At 41.6% G+C, this 22,326-nt stretch overlaps 2 protein-coding genes across 2 annotated transcripts; one reads left to right on the forward strand and one right to left on the reverse strand.

Annotated features, from left to right (window-relative positions):
• On the forward strand, positions 1-7,249 carry LOC109052337 (gastrula zinc finger protein XlCGF26.1-like). Its single transcript, XM_042719322.1, has 3 exons — positions 1-366; positions 844-882; positions 5,946-7,249. The coding sequence occupies exons 1-3, from the start codon at positions 282-284 to the stop codon at positions 7,247-7,249; spliced, it is 1,428 nt and encodes a 475-aa protein (XP_042575256.1). The 5' UTR covers positions 1-281.
• Positions 7,250-10,778: 3,529 nt separating this feature from the next.
• LOC122136383 (tripartite motif-containing protein 16-like protein) lies at positions 10,779-12,788 on the reverse strand. Its single transcript, XM_042719323.1, has 4 exons — positions 12,725-12,788; positions 12,546-12,584; positions 12,356-12,403; positions 10,779-12,123 (listed from the first exon to the last, which is right to left on the reverse strand). The coding sequence occupies exons 1-4, from the start codon at positions 12,786-12,788 to the stop codon at positions 11,582-11,584; spliced, it is 693 nt and encodes a 230-aa protein (XP_042575257.1). The 3' UTR covers positions 10,779-11,581.
• Between the last annotated feature and the right edge of the window lie 9,538 nt (positions 12,789-22,326).

Here is a 22,326-nt window from a genome sequence, read left to right on the forward strand (position 1 = left end):
GTTTGCCAGCCGACGCTAAAACTCAAGAAGAAGAAGAAGCAGCGTTCGCTAGCTTACGTTAGCGTCCGCCCATCGTTTAACAGCACACTTTACTTAAAATATACCTCGACTGGCTCAAAATGACGTACATTTAGTGCTAACTATAAATATGCGTGCTTGGCCCAAAGTGCGGCGAATATTGCATTAATCCGGAGTCGAGCCGCGATGAAGACTCGTTTCCAAACAGGCCAAAACAACTCCAGCTTCGTCATCTGAGGTCTTCATCACATTCTGCTGTAAAGATGGACTTTATTAAAGAGGAGAGTGAAGAAATGAGGATCCCCGAGCCTTGCAGAGTGAAAGATGAGCAAACAGAGGAACCTAGAGGTTTGGTTCTTCATTATTGACTGATTATCTTAACAAACATTAGATGGTTGTGAAATAACAGATGGCATAAATGAGGGAAAATATATGTGTTACATGACTGTAGTTTTGTATTTAAGTAGCGTACCAGATTTCATGGGAATAATATTTGAATGACAGAACAGTTAAATAAATATTCTGGTTTGAGTGCATGTAAAGTAATGTTAACCCCCGAATGATTTAGTCGTCTTGCTGTTGTTCTAAAGCCTCGTGACATTCTTTGTTTTGATAAAAACGTGTCGCTCGTGTTTACATAATGTCGACTCCCTTTTCAGTCTTTAAAAGGGACGCAAAGACATCATAAACGACTTCAATTTAAGTGTAATTATACGATAGGTTTTCGCGAAAAACTGCAACAACCGAAGTGTAGTTTATTTAACGACAGTCTTAAGCTATAAAACAAATGCATGTTGTTTATTTACTTTTTGTTTTGTTTTTTAGAGGCCAGTGAACCTTTCTGCTCAATCAACAGGATTTGTGGTATGATGTAGACTACCTAAAAATTGGGGTGAAAATCGTAATTTTAAAGCAGAATATATCTATATCTAGCTGTATATACATTCACTCACACACACACACACACACACACTGAACAAAATTATAAACGAAACACTTTTGTTTTTGCTCCCATTTTTAATGAGCTAAACTCAAAGATCTAAGACTTTTTCTATGTACACAAAAGGCCTATTTCTCTTAAATATTGTTCACAAATCTGTCTAAATCTGTGTTAGTGAGCACTTCTCCTTTGCCGAGATAATCCATCCACCTCACAGGTGTGGCATATCAAGATGCTGATTAGACAGCATGATTATAGCACAGGTGTGCCTTAGGCTGGCCACAATAAAAGGGCCACTCTAAAATGTGCAGTTCCCTCTCGAGAACGGTCTTTCGACATGGCGTTAACGCCTTCGGAACTCCCTTCCTTCCTAATCTACCTGCAATCTTATTGCACAATGCCAGTGAACTTGCAACTCTCACTGGCTAATGCCAGCCAAGACAGCGAAAGGGGGGTGGGGCGGGGCCCCGCCACTATATAATGCGGTGTATTGGCAGCATAAACTCAGAATCTTCCTCTTTCACGTATCCTACTGAAGACAGCTGTAGAGAAGACGGATTTCCCTCTCGGCGTTCCAGCATGTTGAACGTTTGCACGTTGTGTCAGGACCCATTGAGGCCCCAGACACCCATGAACCAGGTCGGACTGTCCGTACTGCGAGGAATTCTCAGTGCGGGCACTTAGGGCCCGGAGGAACATCGCCCTCTGTGATGTGGGAATCCCCCGATGAACCAGCTAAGAGCAAGCTGGATTCTTGGTTCCTTTACTCGGGCCACCGAGCTGCTGCTCCGAGGAAGCGAGCCTTCCTCCCAGACTTGCATGATGAGGTCGCTAAGGCGTGGGCTGCGCCCCAATCGGCTTGCGCTCAAGCTGGCCCAACAGGAGTGGAAACCCGATGATACACATGCATTCCGCCCGTCGAAGCAATCCCCCTCTGAGAACCGATCTCAGCTCTGCACACGATGGCAGTGCTCCACGTTTTTCAGGTACAGCTTCTGAAATCCCTGGACGAGGGTGGGGCGGATCCCGAAGGTGTTTAAGGATCTATGTGCAGCAATGGATTTCGCGCTTAAAGCTACAAAGAAGAGGGCCCAGGCAATCAGATGGAGCATGGTGGTGCTCCACCAGCACCAATTGCTAACACTCACAGAACTGAAGGACGCGGACAGGAGGGAGCTGCTCAGCGCTCCTGTATCTCCATCTGGCCTATTTGGAGATGCAGTGGAGGCTATCGCAGTGCGTTTCTCAGACACACAGAAATGCAATAAAACGATGAGTCACTTCCTGCCGGGCTGCAGTGCAGCCTCCTGCACGCAGTAGATCCTCATCTGCTTCCAAACGGCTGTCGAAGCGGCCCCCCTCTGCTTCCACTTCATCGGCGCCAGACCCTGAGCCGTCTGTTCGCGCCAAAACCGTGGCAGAGGAAACCATAGGAAAGGCGTCACGGTTCAAGAAAGGCGTCCGTCCTGGGGGAACCCCTCCATCGGAGCAAAAGCCTCGTTCCTGATGGGAGGGTGCAGAGGAGGAGAGCGCTGAGCGACATGTGTATGTTCAAAATGCAATAAAGTCTGTGACACCCTCACAAAAAGAGCATTTTTCTCCTCCTCCAGTGATAACGGATTTACAAGCAGCCGTGAAACCATCAATAGAGTCGGGCTCGCAGCTTCCCAATGTATCTGGCAATGCTCACGCCCCTGTGTCAGGTGTCAGACCCCCGTGGCTTGCTCTCGACATCTCGCACACATGCACGTTCGTGTCGCTCAAACATTCAGCAGAAGGCTCACACACCTCATTGATCGGCGAGGCACGATCCTCTCTAACATACAGTGCTCCCACTCGTCCCGTGAGCTTTCTGAATACAACCAGCAGCGTCGTTTAGAATTCTGAGGGCGAGACGCTCCACCCTCAGTGTGTTTTCGTGACCGCATGGTGGTCCATTCCGGGCATTTCGGTTTGGTTGCGGAACGTCATAGAGAATGGCTACACGCTTCAGTTTCATTGCAGACTACCCCGGTTCAGTGGCGTTGTCGATCTCAATGAGAGCGCATCTGAGCCGGGAGTGCGTACTAGATTTTAATGTCCGCTCTGAACTCATTCAGGCTGGGCTGTCCTGTAGCACTGAAGGCATATCAGAGACTCTTGGGACGGATGGCTGTGGCCGCGACGGTCTGTCACCTTGGTCTACTCTATATGCGCCCCCTCCAGTTATGGCTGAAAATACAAGTACTGGGAAGGGCGTGGAATACGGGCCATGCCCGCGTTGTGGTCACTCGCAGGTGCTTAAGCGCGCTGAGACCATGGCAGAACCCTGACTTGTACCAACGCAGCGCCCAGATGGGTCTGGTCACACGGTGGAAAGTGGTCACGACGGATGCGTCGACGATGGGATGGAGGAGCTCACTGCGACAGCTTACCAGCCTCGGGCTACTGGACAGAGTCGGAGAGGACATGGCACATAAATAGCCTCGAGCTGAGAGCTGTCTTTTTGGCTCTTCAGAGTTTTCTCATGCAAGTCCGGGGGCATCACGTCTTGATTCGCACGGACAACATGTCGGTGGTACCGTACATAAACCGCCAGGGTGGAGTACACTCAAAAGCCCTTTACAGACTGGCAGCACACCTTTTGCAGTGGGCCGATCACCATCTGCTCTCCATTCGAGCAGCGCATGTTCCGGGATGCCTGAACAGCGGCACGGATATACTTTCGAGGAACGGGATTTCTCACGGAGAATGGAGACTGAACCCTGTGACAGTGAGGCTGATCTGGGAACGTCGCTCTCGACACTATTCAGAGCGCAAGTGATGGCTCTTTCTGCTTTCCCTCAGAGTCGGAGACTTCATTGGATGTCACCCCGAGTCAGGTGTTGTGTCCGGTGAGGGCTTTACGACTCTATCAATGGTAACATGGATTCTAAGTAACCTGATTGGATCCCCATATGGGAATCTACATCCAATTCCCTCGAGGCATGTCGCAGGGTCGTATCTGATTGGTTGGGGATTAATTTTTAGTGCCTTGCAAGAACTGTTCATGGTAGCTCCGCCAAGGCTGAGCCTTTTTACTTCGCTGTTTCCACGGCGTTGTTCTATACATTTCCCAAGGTGTTAACACCATGTCGAGAGACCGTTCTCGAGAAGGAATGTCTACGGTTACTGTCTTAACCTCAGTTCCCTGAGAGACGGGAACGAGACATGGCGTTGGCCGCCGTGTTCACTGCTCAGGTCTGCTGTACTGTCAGTTCAGTCGGAAGATTCTGAGTTTATGCCACCAATACAGTGCATTATATAGTGGTGGGGCCCCGCCCCCATTCTCCGTCTTGGCTGGCATTGGGCAGTGAGAGTTGCAACTTCACTGGCATTGTGCAATAAGATTTCAGGTAGGTTAGGAAAGAAGGGAGTCCCCAAGGCGTTAATGCCATATCTCATTCCCGTCTCTCAGGGGACCGAGGTTACGACAGTAACCGGAGATGTTTTACAGTATTGGGGGGTTAGAAAACCAGTATCTGGTGTGACCACCATTTGCCTCACGCAGTGCAACACATCTCCTTCGCAAGTCCAAAAGTGTGTGAGAGATGGGGAAAAAGGCTGAATATATTTTACAATGTTTTTTTTATACTAATATGACTTCATTTTGACAGCCATTAGATTTTGACACCTAATGGCTCTCCATACATACCCATGTCTAAAAATTACATGAAACGCATCACATTTTTATGGGGTCATGAACTGTCTGTTTTTTATGTTGTACTATTCTCAGAGGTCTACTTATGTTATCAAGATTTGTACATTAAAAAACATAATTTAAAAGTAATGGGCTATTTTCTGTCCTGTTTTTGACCCCCCTCATCAGAACGCTCTGTTTAAATAGATGTGGAGGATTGTAGACTCTGAAGTAAACACCCACTGCTGTGATTAGCTAACAGTTGTGTGTTTGACAGCATACATTCCTCACAGATGGACGCTGCTGTGATTTGGGTCAAAAACACATAACTCAATACATTTACACTTTACATTTATGCATTTAGCAGATGCTTTTATTCAAAGCGACTTACAGTGCATTCAGGCTATAATTTTTTTTTACCTAACGTGTTCCCTGGGAATCAAACCCACAACCTTTTGTGCTGCTAACGCAATGCTCTACCACTGAGCCACTATCAATACATATCAAGTGATCTGTAATAATGGACAAAGTGACAATAGTGATCACGTAATGAAAACAGTTACTCACAATTTTATGACATTACTGTTGGACCCAATATAGTCGCACAGCATTATCTTTTAGTTTCAATCTTTCTGAAAATCCTGCCTCATTTTGCCTTGTTTGTAAATTAATCTGCATTCACCTCTCTCCTAAAAACTGCATGCATGAATCGGTGGGCGGGGCTAGACGGGCAGTGAGGTGGAATCGGTGGGCGGGGCTAGATGGGCAGTGAGGTGGAATCGGTGGGCGGGGCTAGACGGGCAGTGAGGTGGAATCGGTGGGCGGGGCTAGACGGGCAGTGAGGTGGAATCGGTGGGCGGGGCTAGACGGGCAGTGAGGTAGAATCGGTGGGCGGGGCTAGACGGGCAGTGAGGTGGAATCGGGCCATTATGGCAGACTGGCTTCAATAAGCTGTTCTTAGACTAACAAAGATTTGAGTTCTGAAATGTACAGGATGTTTTTATAGAACAACGACCACTTATATGTCTAAACATTAAGAGAATTTTGGTTTTTCAGTTCATGACCCCTTTAAATTGTTATTTCTTAACAATAATTGTAAAAAAAAAAAAAAAAAAAAAAAAAAAAAGATGTGTATTTTGAGAGTCTTAAAGCATTTTCAAAGTTTAAATTGCTTACTAAGAACTAGGACTTATTTATATATTTATTTTTTAGAAAATCTTTTATATACCGCTTCTTGGTCAATGCAGAGGTGAAAATTTAATCTTCCATTACCTTGACAGTCATCAGTCTGATTTAATATATATTTTTTTTTTATCATGTTTACTCCAGGCCTGATGCAAGTGAAAGAGGAGAGCGAAGAGGAGAGCGAAGAGGAGAGTGAGGATGATTATCATCAGCTGGAGGATCCTCAGCGTCTCCTCAGCGGACAGAAGATCTTGAGCTGCTCAGAGTCTGGGAAGGGCTTGTCTCATAAGAGAGCTCAGAAAACAGGCGGCTTTTTCTTCACCTGCCTCGAGTGCAAAAAGAGCTTCGAGTCCAAAGAGCACCTGATGGACCACTTCAGGATTCACTCCGGAGAAAGCTGCACAGAGACCGAAACCAGTCTGATGCAGAAAGCGGCTCCGGGAACGGTTTGCAAGCTGCCCTTCACCTGCTTTCAGTGCCAGAAGAGTTTCGCATGTAAAGAGCACCTGATGGATCACTACAGGATTCACACCGTGGACCGACCGTTCCCCTGCGATCAGTGCGACAAGAGCTTCATTCACAAGCAGAGCCTGAAGAATCACCTGAGAGTTCACACCGGCTTGAGGCCGCACGTCTGCCATCTGTGTGGCAAGAGCTACATCCACAAAGACAACCTCACCGATCACATCCGGATCCACACCGGAGAGAAGCCCTTCGCGTGTGATCAGTGCGGAAAGAGCTTCACACACAAAGGAAGCCTCCTGCATCACATGAAGATCCACACCGGACTCAAGCCCTTCACCTGCCGCCAGTGCGGACGCCACTTCACACACAAAGGAAACCTGAAGATTCACATACGCATTCACTCCGGAGAAAGACCCTTCACCTGCCCTCAGTGCGGCAAGAGCTTCATTTATCACGGGAACCTGGTGGGTCACATGAAAAAGCACTCGGGAGAGAAGTTATACCACTGCACTCAGTGCGGGAAGAGCTTCGTCGAGGCTCGGCATCTGCAGAAACACGTGAAAACACACGCCACTGAGCGGCCCTTCGTGTGTTCTCAGTGCGGACGCGGCTTCTTATGGCACCACAACTTCAAAGAGCACCAGAAGATCCACACCGGAGAGAAGCCGCACGTGTGCTTCGACTGCGGGAAGGCCTTCACCAGACTCATATACCTGAAGCGGCACCAGAGGATCCACACCGGAGAGAAGCCGTACAAGTGCGCTCGCTGCGGGGTGTGCTTCACCGTCTTGGACTCGCTCAAAGCACACGAGCGAGTGCACACCGGAGAGAAACCCTACGAGTGCCCGCTGTGTGGGAAGTGCTTCGGACGACTGAGTACACTACTGACTCATAAGAAGAAGCACTGTCCCAAACTGACGAAAAGATGTTTAGCAGAATGTCCAGACTGTAAGCTCCAAACGAGAGCCACAGAAACACCGTAAAACTAGTCCAGTGTTAAGAACAGAAACAGAAGTCATTATTTCTCTGCTGTAAGCCTCAAATCTCTCAACTAATCTCTGTCCTTCAGAAGATGGTGTGTTTGGCATCAGTGATGTCAGCTGTCATTGGTTCTCACGTGTATCATTAATTATGGCACAGCTGGTGTTTTTTTAAAATAGAATGAATGATTTCTGTTCCTCTAATCGACTCTACACTGAAATAAGGTTATTACAGGCGCACTGGTGTTCATACTGTCTGCCAAAATCAGTCAAGCCCCGTGTGTTTATGATTGAATAGAGTTCATTAATTACATCATTTAGTCTCATAACCAAGGTCGCAAGTGTGTAGTGTACAAACTGTACCTGATGAAATTAACAAATAAAAAAGGAGCAAAATGTGTCGAGTGTGTCCTGCCTCATTTTGTGATGAATTATCATATTCATGGAGCATTCAGTCGGTTTGTAGTTCAGAAGTTCATGAGCTAAATGTGCTGAGCTCTGTACAAATGCATTTAAGTGTAGCCGCATTTTGTTAAAAGATACATTGTTGTTACATTATTCTGGTCACACATTGTGTCCCATAAACAGACTTCAGTGCATTTATTATCTCCATAACTTTTCTGGAATGGAAGTCACAGGTTCTCCAGGTTTTTCATGACCGTGGAATCAGTACAGCAATCCAAACATAAAGGTCACAAGCATGCTTTCTTCAACTTTATATCTTATTTTGAAACAGATATTATTGCTGTAACAGTTCACTAGTTCTTAAAATGATATGTTGCTGCATAACTGTTCATATCTTAGAGATACAGATCTATAACAGTTGGGTGCTGGAGTTTATCAGAGTACAGTAAAGTTTCACCTGGCTTTCCTGTGAAAAATAAATGATATTTGATCTAACACCTAAACATGACTTTTATTGATGGAACCTCGTTTTCAGATCAGTTTATTAATATTAGTTAAACTTGACAATTAAGTTTACAAGTAATACAACTAATAAAAACATTTAATTTATATTTTAGTTTTATTGGTTGATTGACTGCTGATATAGGTTATTATAAAAGTACTGCCCTGATATATTTATATATAAATCAACAGAAACATGATTTTTGCCTAAAACAAGAACAATATCTGCTGATGAGGTCAGAGGAACTTGTTTTTCCTTTAAATTACTTTAATTTTCTAACCCCATTGACAGATATTTTTTTATTGTTTTAAGCTTAAACTTGTTTAATTATCATTATTGTTTTTTTTTCTCAAGAAAACAAGACTTATTTTGTCTGTATCTTGTTTTTAAAAAGATAGATATTTGTACTGGAAAACAATATTTGTGTTAACAGTTTAAAGACAAGACGTACTAGTTTGGTGTTCACATCAAATTAAATTCACAAATGTGATAGAAAAGTGTCTACTTTTATGTTTTAAATAACTTTGAAAATAAAATATCAAAATATGGGTAAAATAAAGTTCCATGGTCATTCATCATAACAGATATATTTGTTAAAACAAAACATGGTCAATACGTTGTAATTCAAGTTTATTTTCATTAAAAGCACTGGTTGGAATATACAGTGTATATAAGTATACAGCATATATAGAGGTCAAAGATGAAAAGAGTTTCTCAAGCATCAAAACAATAGAATTTTAACACAGCTTTCAATTATTTTTGTAAATCATAATGTGTCCTTTTAATTTCAGTTTGCAAACATCCTGATTATTGTACATTTTTACCCTGATTTAGAGACAAAAATGTCATTCAGTGTAATGGTAGTTCATATACCAAAAAATCTTGTCAGGCATATTTAGAACAATAATTATCTTCTAATTAAGGATCACAGCAGACTCTGAATATTAATGAATTGTCATTTTAAATCTTTACCACGATCCTTCAAACCACTGTGTTTTACTCATTTGTCAGCAAGACGTTTTTAATAATTTAAAATATAATAAAATTTAGTATGATAATTTTTTTTCCTTAATATATTTTAGAATAGCGTAGTTTAACAAGTCTGTTTCAGAGCTGATGGTGATGATAGAGGAGAGTGAAGATCAGGATGAAGTGAAGGAGAAAAATATAATAAAATTTAGTGGAGAAAAAACCTGCTCACAGCTGAAGAAACCCAAAAAGCCTCATTGTGCAAAGACTTTCACACTCAAAGGAAACTTTAAGAAGCAGGTCAGGATTCACAGCGGAGAGAAAACCCTACACATGCTGTCAGTGTGGAAAGAGCTTTGTGTGTAAAAGATACGTCACAGAACTCGTGAGGACTGACAGCAGAGAGAAACCGTTCACCTGAAGGATCACATCAGGAGTCACAGCGGAGAACGAGCGCTGCTTCTCTGCATCTCAGGAGACACCTGCACTATCTCACACTGACAGTGTTATTAATGTCTGTGTGTTTAGAATAAGATGGCATTAAAGTCTTTGTTGGTGTTACAGTCAGGTGTTCCTTTACTTTTGTCCATATAGTGTATTACTTACTATTAGACTTATTCTATGTCCAGAATTTCAGAAAACCTGAAATGCTTATTTTAGACATTATTTAAAATGTGATGTTAATTCTGCAGATGATTTTCATTCCTCTCCTGTGGTGAGAAGTTGAGCAGGGAACAGTCATCTATTTATCCCCAAATATCTTTCTTAGCATCTCAAGGAGCACAACACACTCTTGGGACTTTGGGCAAAATTTCCATATAGGACCAAAGCTTCAGGTTTAATAACTAAACACATAAGGAATAACTGTGAAGATCTTAAATTCGATTGGTGCAGGAATTGAAGCCATCAGACAAAGGAGGAAAGTTGTCTATCAAACAGAGTGAACTAGACAACATAGAAAATACTCCCAATTTAAGATCCTAACACTGTCAACAACAATGTCCTTCTTGAAAGAGATCAGCTCGATGGTGAAGAATCTCGCTGTAAAGTACATTACTGTGAAATACGTCTTGACGAGATTCACACAAACATAATCTGTTATGTCTTACATGAAGGTTTAGTTGAAGTTTGGGGAAATCTGATGTGTAACATTATATTAGATCCATGCATTACAGTAGGTCTTAATATAGATCTGTCTCAATGTTAATCAAACATTAAAAGAAAAGACAGAATCACTCGCTGCTCTTGATTTAACTACTGTTTATTAGCATCTTTGTTCTTATTTTTTATAACAAAGATAAAAATAAAAACAGCTATATTGTGATTAATAATATAGTAATTAATATTAAGAAAAAAACTGGAGGAAAATATGCAATGTTTCTTGGTGATTTTACTTTTGTTCTGACACTAGAAATTATAGGTTGTTTTTAACACGGAAATATTGTGTGATATGCTCCTCATTTCTGAAGAACTGAACTAGATAACCAGCTGACTCATATCTTCAATCTCATTTTTAACCAATAATCTGATTTTATGGTTAAACAGGGAAACATATGATTTTTATGTCAGTGATTTTAGGATGAGAGAAGAAACTATAACGAGGTGCTTGATTTGTCTTCTGGAGATCTGCACAGAGGAGGAATAAAACCCTTCACCTTTCTTCATCAGGTGTGTAGAAGCTTTATTTATATCAGAGAACACAAATAACATTGAAAAAATATCATAAAAATTTAAAAGAAAAAAATGTAATTTTTTGTAAAATATGAATAATTAATAATTGTTATTATTAATATGATTAACTTAATGACTGATTTTAACTAACACAAATATGTGTCTCTGCAGCACAGAAGCAGTCATCAGTAGCACAGGTATATTTGTAGCAATAGACAACAATACATTGTATGGATCAAAATTATACATTTCTCTTTTATGACAAAAATCATTAGGATATTAAGTAAAGATCATGTTCCATGAAGATATTTAGTACGTTTCCTACCGTAAATATATCAAAACTTAATTTTTGATTAGTAATATGCATTGCTAAGAACTTCATTTGAACAACTTTAAAGATGATTTTCTCAATATTTAGATTTTTTTGCTCCCTCAGATTCCAGATTTTCAAATAGTTGTATCTCAGACAAATATTGTCCTCCTAACAAACCAGACATCAGATACATTCAATAATTGACCCTTATGACTGGTTTTGTGCTCCAGGGTCAAGTGTAGGTTGTGAAGAGCACAGAAACACAGTGTCACTCAGCAGGACTCACACACACTGATCTTTCTGTCTATGTGAGGATTTATTACATTTATTCTGATGTTATTTCACTGACAGAAGTAAAGCTGCAGTATTAATATCATGAAGAGAAAAGAAGAGACTCAGTAATAACACTGTTAATGATTTATCATGCAGCTCAAATCATTATGGGTAGAATCTCTCGTCAGTCTATTCTGATTCATCAACACAGTTTCACTGATGATCCAAGACTAAACATTCCTCTAATAAACCCAACCCCAAACCCAGGATAGAGCGTCTGAGTGAATGTGGTCTGGACTGTGTGGATGAGGCTCATTGTGTCAGAGACGCTGTAGAAGGACAGAGTTCCTGCACTGTGATCCACAAACACTCCTATTCTACTGCTGATGGACTTCACAGAGAGAGCAGTCTCTATCTTATTGTGACTGAATGTGTAACTGTCAGGACAGCAGAACAAACTCCAGGACTGATCACTAGATCCAAACTCACTCTCATCACCTGATCCCTTCCTGCTGATGCTCTTATATGATACTGATATAGACACATAATCTCCACTCCTCTCAATCTCCCAGTAACAGCGTCCACACACACTCTCTCTGCACAACACCTGACGCCAATGATCAAATCTGTCTGGATGATCAGGATATGACTGAACTGTTTTATTGAATCTAATCACTCTGTTGTTCTCAGACAGACGGAGGTATTTATTCACTGTGTTCAGATCCAGAGTGAGCTGATGGGAATCTGATGGAGATAAAACACATAAGAATCAGGAATTATGAATCTGTTTGATCTTTTCATGTAGCTGAACTCTTCATGTTCAGTGTATCATCAGTGTCTCAGTACAGATGAACAGATATCTGTGCACATCATCATCTACTGTACATCATCAGTTATAAAACTCTTCTTTCTCCTTCTACAGGAAGAACATGAACACACTCTGAGAGTTTTTCTGCTGGTTTTCTTACTGACTTACATTGTAGGAAGTCCTTCCTGGTCCAGAGAACAATGTTGGTGAATGTGACTGTGGAAATCAGCAGACATGAACAGTGTGATTCTCATGAACCTGTATCTATTCCTAACACATTTCTAATATGATGTTCTCCATGATATGAGATGATGATAGACTGGTTTCTGAGAGCAGATGAATCTGCAGGGGTCTTTACCTCTGTCTGAGATCTTCTTGAGCTCCTCTTTGCAGAAATCCTCCAGTTTGTCTCTCAGCTGGACAGATTCTCTCAGAGCATCAGAAGAGACGAGAGAACTGAAGAGATCATCATTTACGTCTGTAGATTCAGGAGGTGCTGAGAGAGACAGGAAACTCTACAGAAAACACAAATCAAACTCATCAGCTCCACACTGGGACGCAGCTTATACAAGTGAAAGAAAAGCTCTGACATGAGACCCATTTGAACAAGATTTCCACAGCCATGTGACAGCCATTCATCTCCTTCAGAAGAAGAAGATCAGATGAGAGTCTGACTGATGATTATATAGTAACACACTCATGAAGTGTTTCACTGTGAGTCTCTGTCACAGCAGGTCTGCTCAAGTCCACTATGACCCTGTTCTTGTAGATCTGTGTTACCTGCAGGAACTGGATGTGATCCTGTGTGTGTGAAAGCTGCTCCAGCTCAGCGTCTCTCCTCCTCAGATCATTGATCTCCTGCTCCAGTCGCTCCAGTCGTTCTTCAGCTCGACTCACTGCAGTCTTTTCCTGATCTCTGATCAGTCGTATCAGCTCAGAGCGGCTTCTCTCAATGGAGCGGATGAGCTCAGTAAAGATCCTCTCACTGTCCTCCACTGCTGTCTGTGCAGAGCGCTGTTAGGACACACAGTGATTCAGCTTCATGAGTCTGAACTGAGACGGAGACAAACTTCTCTACATTTTCTCCAGACTCACCTTATGAGACTCCACAGTCTCTCTCAGCTGCTGAAGATCTTTCTCTCTCTGCTGGATTCTCTGCTGGAGCGTCTTCTGCGTCTCCTTCAGCTGCTTCTGCAGGACAAACAGATGAGAGTGAATCTCACAGAAAACTACTGGCTCTAAATCATCATGTGATCAGATCAATCCAGGAAAAGTGGAGCTGATAACTAATGGCTGTAGGTTCAAACTCCAGACAGGATGATTGATCATTTACCAGCATAGTACATGAATTAACATCCTAACCTAACCCTGTTTCACACTGTAAGTGTAACTATCATAAACCTAAACCTGACACAGACGTAGAGCTTCATAATGACAGTGTTTCTGTGTAGTCTGTGACTGCATTTAACCTGTATTTTGACTAATAGAAATATATATTTAATCAAAGAATGGGTGAATAGTTCACTCCATTATTTTATGTGTTTTAATCAAATCCTATTTTCTGAAAGATTGTGTTGAAGGTTTACAGTGTATTTTCAGCAAACAGTGAAACTCTTCTTGCAGCTGCTGTTCATTTCTGCTGTCGTGAACAGTGTGAATGCTGTCAGCTGTTAATATGGTGCTGATATAAACACATATGAAACGAGTGTCAGCAATATTTCATCAGTGTCTAGTGTTAAATACCTGTTTCTGCTGTCCTCTGTGCTGCAGCTGATACAGTGTCGTGGTTTTTATGTTCATCCATCGTACACAGCACACATATACACTTCTGATCAGTGCGACAGAAAACCTCAAGGAGCTTCTCATGTTTCTGGCAGATCATCTCCTGCAGTCGTCCAGTGGCTTCAATCAAACTGTGTCTCTTTCCTTGAAAACCACTCTCATGTTGTTCGAGGTGATTCTGACAGTAAGAGTCCAGACACAGCAGACAGGACTTGATGGCTCTGTGTTTTCTTCCAGTACAGACGTCACACTGAACATCTCCAGCTCCAGCAGGAACCACACTTTGAAGTTTATGTGTCTTCTTCAGTTTCTCCAGCATTTCAGCAAACACCACGTTCTTAAATAAAGCAGGTCTTGGACTGAAGGTCTGTCTGCACTGAGGGCAGCTGTAGATTCTCTTCTCATCCTCTTCATCCCAGCAGTCTGTAATGCAGCTCATACAGTAAATGTGTCCAAACTGGATGGTCACTGGATCCTTCAGGAGATCCAGATTCACAGGACACAAGAACTCATCCTGAGAAAATCTGGCTTCTGCCATTTTACTTCAGAAATACAGAGACACAAACACAGTCTCTCTCAGCTACACTTCACTTTCTTTCTCCTGAACTCATGTGATTCCTGTTTCCTGGTTCTGTGTTTGAGTGACGTGTGTAAAACATGAAGTGTTTTTGATTCTGTATTTTGGTTTTCTGTTTTGTTAATTTGTTTTCTAATTAGCTGAGTTTAGTTTCGAAAAGATAAACACGCAAAGAACACAAGTTACAGAGGGAATTTGTATGAAACTTGGATGTGAGGGGTCCAGAGTGATTCAGCCCTTTTGCTCACTCTGGATAAGTACCCTGCTGAAAAATCCAGCATAAACCAGCATGGATTCTAAGCTGGTCCAGGCTGGTTTATGCTGGTATAGTGTTGGTCTAGCTGGTGCATATCCATGCTGTTCTCAAGCAAAATGGAGCTGGTGATGCTGGTTCTCCACATGGTCTTGCAGGGTTGAGTGTCCGTAAGCCTGCTGCTGTATGCAAGTAGTGTTTTGGGGACTGACAGTTTTTCCTTTCATATTTCTCTATTTAAACATAATGATTCAAAGAAAAACATATAAGGTTGAATCATGATTTAGTGTTTGTATGCAGCTGCTGTTCATGTCTGCTGTTGCTCCCAGTGCTGAAAGTTGCTGTCAGCTTTTAATATGGTGCTGATATAAACACATATGAAACGAGTGTCAGCAATATTTCATCAGTGTCTAGTGTCAAAGAAATACCTGTTTCTCTGTCCTCTGATCTGCAGCTGATACAGTGTTGTGGTTATTATGTTCATCCATCGTACATGGGACACACATATACACTTTGATCAGTGCGACAGAAAACCTCAAGGAGCTGTTTTTCTTTCATGTTTCTGGCAGATCATCTCCTGCAGTCCTCCAGTGGCATCAATCACTTTGTGTGGCTTACGTGAATGAAACTCCTCGTGATGGGCAAAATGAGTTTGACAGTAAGACTCCAGACACAGCAGACAGGACTTGACGGCTCTGTGTTTTCTTCCAGTACAGACGTCACACTGAACATCTCCAGCTCCAGCAGGAACCACACTTGAAGTTTAGTCTTCTTCAGTTTCTCCAGCATTTCAGAAAAACACCACGTCTTTAAATAAAGCAGGTCTTGGACTGAAGGTCTGTCTGCACTGAGGGCAGCTGTAGACTCTCTTCTCATCCTCTTAATCCCAGCAGTATTCTGTAATGCAGCTCATACAGTAACTGTGTCCACACTGGATGGTCACTGGATCCTCAGGAGATCCAGACACACCGGACACAAGAAACTCATCCTGAGAAAATCTGGCTTCTGCCATTTTACTGCAGAAATACAGAGACACAAACACACAACAGCTCAGCTACACTTCACTTTCTCTTTCCCTGAACTCATGTGATTCCTGTTTCCTGGTTCTGTGTTTGAGTGACGTGTGTAAAACAGGCGTGTCTGTGAGTCTGTAAAACAGCTTCCTCATTCCTGAGTTTAGTGTAGACACACCTGACAAACAAACACACAGATAATCAATTTTTGTATGGTTATGTATGTACCTGTAAGTTTCATGCGAGACTGTGCCAAATGATGCAAATGGAATTTTGCTTGTTGACCAAAAAAGAAGAAAAAAAAAAAAAAAAAAATTGGATGTGAGTGGTCCAGAGTGATTCAGCCCTTTTGGCTCACTCTGGATAAGTACCCTGCTGAAAATCCAGCATAAACCAGCATGGATTCTAAGCTGGTCCAGGCTGGTTTATGCTGGTATAGTGTTGGTCTAGCTGGTGCATATCCATGCTGTTCTCAAGCAAAATGGAGCTGGTGATGCTGGTTCTCCAGCATGGTCTTGCAGGGTTGAGTGTCCGTAGGCTAGCTGTCTGTATGCAAGTAGTGTTTTGGGGACAAACACAGTTTTTCCTTTCATATTTCTCTATTTAACACATTAATGATGCAAAGGAAAAAAAATATAAGGTTAAATCATGATTTATTGAATTATATGATAACTATGTCATTTCTTTTGCTCCCTCTGCTGAAAGTTGTACTGAAACTTTTAATTGCTTTTGTTATGATTACATTATTAATCAGTGTCACTGATAAACTGGTTAAACATTTCAAAGAATCAAAGAAATTGTCTCAAGTTTCATGAGATCTGTACACAGAAAACCAAAAAATGTCTAATAGAAGTGTAATCATAAGCAGTTTGTTCAATAACAGGGTTTATGAGAAGAGCTCTTTCAATGGGACAGTTAATAACAACTTGATAACGAAAGTTCAAAACCAAAAGTAGCTGTTTTTAAAGACTTTCATACTTATCTGGAAAGACACATATGTTCAAATCCAGCTGTCAGTCACTGATTTCAAAAAGTGCACATAGTAAAATGTATGTCAGTGCAGTGAGGTCCATGAAATAATATTGAAAATAGTGATAGCATGCACTTTTAACAATTGCTGAGACAAGAGTTAATTCAACCAAAGTCAATGGCCAAGTGCCCAACTAAAATGAACACTAATCACCATAATGGTAACAGACTTCAGCAACCTTTCTACATTTACCAAATGAAAGAAATAAAGCCAAACTGTCTTGCAATAAGAGAAAATGGTAATTCTGTTTTTGCAGTTGTTTAATCATCCTCTGGTGAGATACTGATTTCATCTAAGACTGTTGCTGTAAGTAGTTGATGTGGTTTCTGCTCACCTCTTCACTTTTTTTCTGTTCTTGCTGTTCTTCTTATTCTCAGTGATTCTGTTTGTTAACTGTAGGTGTCTTCACTAATGCTCAGTCATCACTTGTAGAGTGAATCTACTTTATTTCACAAACTAAAACTTTTACTCTCTGTAGACCAGGACCATATGAAAACTGAGCAGTGTTTGTTTAACACTGGGGATTTTACTGAGTAAACATGTAACCGGCAACATGTGTTTTTCTTTATTAAATAATTTATTAAAATTAATTTGGAAAATTGTCTTGGTCTTGAACTACAAACACAAACCAATTTCTAAAGAAATTTGATATGTAACCAATTTTGTTCTGGTCTTGTTGGGATCATACCAGCACCCCAAAGAAAAAGACAACAAATGCTGGAGTATCCCAAGCTGGTCTCAGCATGCAAAACATACCTTATGATGGTCCACCAGCACACCTGCTTACTTTGCTGGGACCAGAAACCAGTAAACCAGCATCCCATGCTGGGATCCAGTATGCAAATCATACCTTATGCTAATGACCAGCAATGCTGGATTATTCAGCAGGGTACAGTTCTTGGAGAGAAGGGAAGGTTGTACCGATGATTCACTCAGCAGTCCGGACTATCCTACGTAGTCTTCTGAGTTCAGATTTGGCAGCTGAGCTGAACCAGACAGGTATAAAAGTGCAGAGGACAGACTCAATGATGGCAGAGTAGAACTGCTTCAGCAGCTCCTGTGGCAGGTTGATCTTCCTCAGCTGGTGAAGGAAGTACAGCCTCAGCTGTGCCTTTTTCACAATGGACTCAATGTGAATGTCCCACTTCATGTCCTGAGAGATAGTGGTGCCCAGGAACCTGAATGACTCCAGTGTTGTTACAGTGCTGTTCATGTTGGTGAGTGGGGGGGAGCGGGGGGGTTCTCCTGAAGTCCACTATCATCTCCACTGTGAAAGTCACGTGATTTGGTGAATTTGTCTTGTTCTTGAACTTTGCCTTCCTGCTGACCTGGGTTTATTTTAATAAACCGATGCATATGATTCACTCTAAATGTCCTCATAAATCAGGAGTGTCACTGCTTTGCAGAGTTTAGCTCCAACTAGAAACTTAAAGGGTTAGTTCACCCAAAAATGAAAATTCTGTCATTAATTACTGACCCTCATGTCGTTCCAAACCTGTAAGACCTTCGTTCATATTCATAACACAAATTAAGATATTTTTAATCAAATCTGAGAGCTCTCTGGCCCTCCATAGAGAGCAATTTGAATGATAACAAACATGACTGTAAATATCACTTGTATTCATGTAGAACATTATACTATTGACCATTCTGGGTGAGCTGAGTGGAGGGAGGATGGGTAAAATGAAATGAAAAGGAACTTGTATGCGAGAGAGGCGTTTTCCTGCATATTCACACAGTGAGATGTTGAAACAGATGTCTCTATGTCAAGTCAAGTCAAGTCACCTTTATTTATATAGCGCTTTAAACAAAAAAGATTGCGTCAAAGCAACTGAACAACATTGAACAACATTAATTAGGAAAACAGTGTGTCAATAATGCAAAATGACAGTTGAAGGCAGTTCATCATTGAATTCAGTGATGTCATCATGCAGCTCAGTTCAGTTTAAATAGTATCTGTGCAATAATTTGCAATCAAGTCAACGATATCGCTGGATATTAAGTGTCCCCAACTAAGCAAGCCAGAGGCGACAGCGGCAAGGAACCAAAACTCCATCAGTGACAGAATGGAGAAAAAACCTTGGGAGAAACCAGGCTCAGTCGGGGGGTCAGTTCTCCTCTGACCAGACGAAACCAGCAGTTCAATTCCAGGCTGCAGCAAAGTCAGATTGTGCAGAAGAATCATCTGTTTCCTGTGGTCTTGTCTTGGTGTTTGTCTGAGACAAGGTCTTTACAGGGGGTCTGTCTCTGGGGCTCTAGTTGTCCTGGTCTCCGCTGTCTTTCAGGGCTGTAGAGGTCCTTTCTAGGTGCTAATCCACCATCTGGGCTGGATACATACTGGATCCGGGTGACTGCAGTGACCCTCTGATCTGGATACAGACTGGATCTGGTGGCTACGGTGACCTCGGAATAAGAGAAAAACAGACTAATATTAGCGTATGTGGCATTCTTCTAACGATGTAGCAAGTACATCGGGTGTTATGGGAGGTGTTCCCGGTTCCGGTTTACCTAATTAATGCAGCCTAAAAATTCTTTAACGGATTTGTATATTAGAAGTGTATTAGTATGTTATGTGTAAGCCAGGTTAAAGAGATGGGTCTTTAATCTAGATTTAAACTGCAAGAGTGTGTCTGCCTCCCGAACAATGTTAGGTAGGTTATTCCAGAGTTTAGGCGCTAAATAGGAGAAGGATCTGCCACTCGCAGTTGACTTTGATATTCTAGGTATTATCAAATTGCCAGAGTTTGAGAACGCAGCAGACATGGAGGACTATAATGTAACAAGAGCTTGTTCAAATAATGAGGTGCTAAACCATTCAGGGCTTTATAAGTAACAAGAAAGATTTTAAAATCTATACGATGTTTGATAGGGAGCCAGTGCAGTGTTGACAGGATCATACTTCCTGGTTCTAGTGAGAACTCTAGCTGCTGCATTTTGGACTAACTGGAGTTTGTTTACTAAGCGTGCAGAACAACCACCCAATAGAGCATTACAATAGTCTAACCTTGAGGTCATAAACGCATGGATTAACATTTCTGCATTTGACATTGAGAGCATAGGCCGTAATTTAGATATATTTTTGAGATGGAAAAATGCAGTTTTACAAATGCTAGAAACGTGGCTTTCTAAGGAAAGGTTGCTATCAAATAGCACACCTAGGTTCCTAACTGATGACGAAGAATTGACAGAGCAGCCATCAAATCTTAGACAGCATTCTAGGTTCATTACATGCATAGCTTTTAGGTCCTATAATTAACACCTCTGTTTTTTTTTTTTTCAGAATTTAGCAGTAAGAAATTACTCGTCATCCAGTTTTTTATATCGACTATGCATTCCGTTAGTTTTTCAAATTGGTATGTTTCGATGGGCCGCGAAGAAATATAGAGCTAAGTATTATCAGCATAACAGTGAAAGCTAACACCGTGTTTCCTGATGATATCTCCCAAGGGTAACATGTAAAGCGTGAAGAGTAACGGCCCTAGTACTGAGCCTTGAGGTACTCCATACTGCACTCCCTGTGATCGATATGATACCTCTTCATTCACTGCTGCGAATTGATGTCGGTCAAATAAGTGCGATTTAAACCATGCTAATGCACTTCCATTAATGCCAACAAAGTGTTCTAGTTGCCGAACGACCTAACGTTACAGACCTAACTGATTGTATTACTGCTAACATTAGCCTCTTAGCCAATTCAAAGTGTTGAACTGTAGTGTTTGATGTCCATGATACCTGTGGTTTACAGTGAAGAGAAACGAAGCAGGCTGTAGTGTAAGGGCCCGGTCTTTTCGCTCGATGCGAAAGAACGAGGCGCCTTACAACATGAAGGTATTTTGTGTTGTTGTAAGGAAATGTCTACGCCCTCCATGTTCAGGACGGTTCATGTTTGTTGTAACAAGTTTTGGTCCTTAGTTCATTTTTTGGACCTTGTTTGTATGTTTTGTTCGTTCGTTCATTCATACTAAATACCAGGTGTTTTCTAGTAAGCCGCGCATTCATTCTAGCAATGCAATTTGTTTATGGGTGACATGAATATGGTCTTAAGTAGTTTTTTTCTGATCTTTAATGTTGTAAAATATTTATTTATATAAGTACTGGGGGAATAAAACAGGTTAGGCTGATAGCTGTTTAGGATAAAAAAAAAAAAAAGATTTACCGACTTTTCTAAAGTACTTAGTACAATAATCTGTATTACACAGATGTAATAAGTAAAGTGTTTGGTAACTAATTACTTTTTTTTTTTTAAGTCAACTTACCCAACACTTGTTATAACGTAAGTGTGTAACTTAGTTATACCAACAACCGTTATAGTTTGGAAATAATTTAAGACAAAAGGATAAAAAAAAAAACACCTGTTATTTTGTACACCTTGTCTTGAAAATGGGGGTGGGGTTAGGGTTAGTTAATAATGGCTTTGGGTAATAACGTTTTGTTGCTTTGTTGCAGGTGGAGCTGTCTTCAGAAAACCCATTTATCCGCGACACCCAATGCACTTGTACAGCAGGACTGGGCAACTGTAAACCATTTTACTGGGGACTACTAATACACACACTGGCTCACTACCTAAAATGGAAACATAAATCTGTACCACCAAGAACAGTAAAACCCTCTTTGCCTCAAACATGGCATGTGCCATCAAGAACATTAGACTAAAAGCCAAAGCCAATCAGTTGTCACATCAGCACAGTATCGGTTTCCAAAGTAAAACCACCAAATAGTAGCACCCTTAGAGTAAACCGCACAAGTGAGGGAATTCTCCCAAATGTTTACTGCCCAGTCCCTGTCCCATTGCCCTGTGGTAAATTTGAAGAGAATCTGAGGGAAAACCTAAAAGCATCAGGCAGCAGAAGCCACATGTTTAAATCATTAACCGCCAGTAACCAACAAAAAAACTTGTCACCACAGAGTGCGGCGACTTACCTCTAGGGTCTGTTTTATCCTACCAGTTACCCCAGCAGACTGTGTCCTTTGAAGAGCACCCTACACTGCCTCTTCCTCCACAACCATGCTCCTACGCAACTGTATTAAACTAGGAAGAACATGATTTCTATGGAGGTCTGATAATTACACCACAAGATTCACTACACCTGGAAAGTGGAACCAGGGACCAAAGCAGCATCACTTGGCATCGGCTACGTGCAGAGAGGATCACATCAACATCTTTTAAGCGGGTCTGTTCTAGAGGTAAAGACTTTGAAAAGTTAGCTGCTGACATGACTGCAAAACAAACCATTCAGACCAAAGCTATGAAAAGAGGCATACAACTTGAGCCTGTTGCTGCTGCAGAATATGAAAAACTCACTGGAAACAAATTGTTTCCCTGTGGTTTAATAATTAATCATCATGCCCCTCACCTAGGAGCCTCACCTGACAGGAAAGTAGTTGACCTTACAGCAGATCCTGTCCACTGTCTTCCTCGAGATCAAATGCCCAAACAAAGGACAGCCTTCAAAAACTGCTCAATTTTGACAAATGCAGTCAGGG

The sequence above is a fragment of the Cyprinus carpio genome, chromosome B2 (genome assembly GCF_018340385.1).
Source record: "Cyprinus carpio isolate SPL01 chromosome B2, ASM1834038v1, whole genome shotgun sequence".
NCBI classification, from domain to species: domain Eukaryota; kingdom Metazoa; phylum Chordata; class Actinopteri; order Cypriniformes; family Cyprinidae; genus Cyprinus; species Cyprinus carpio.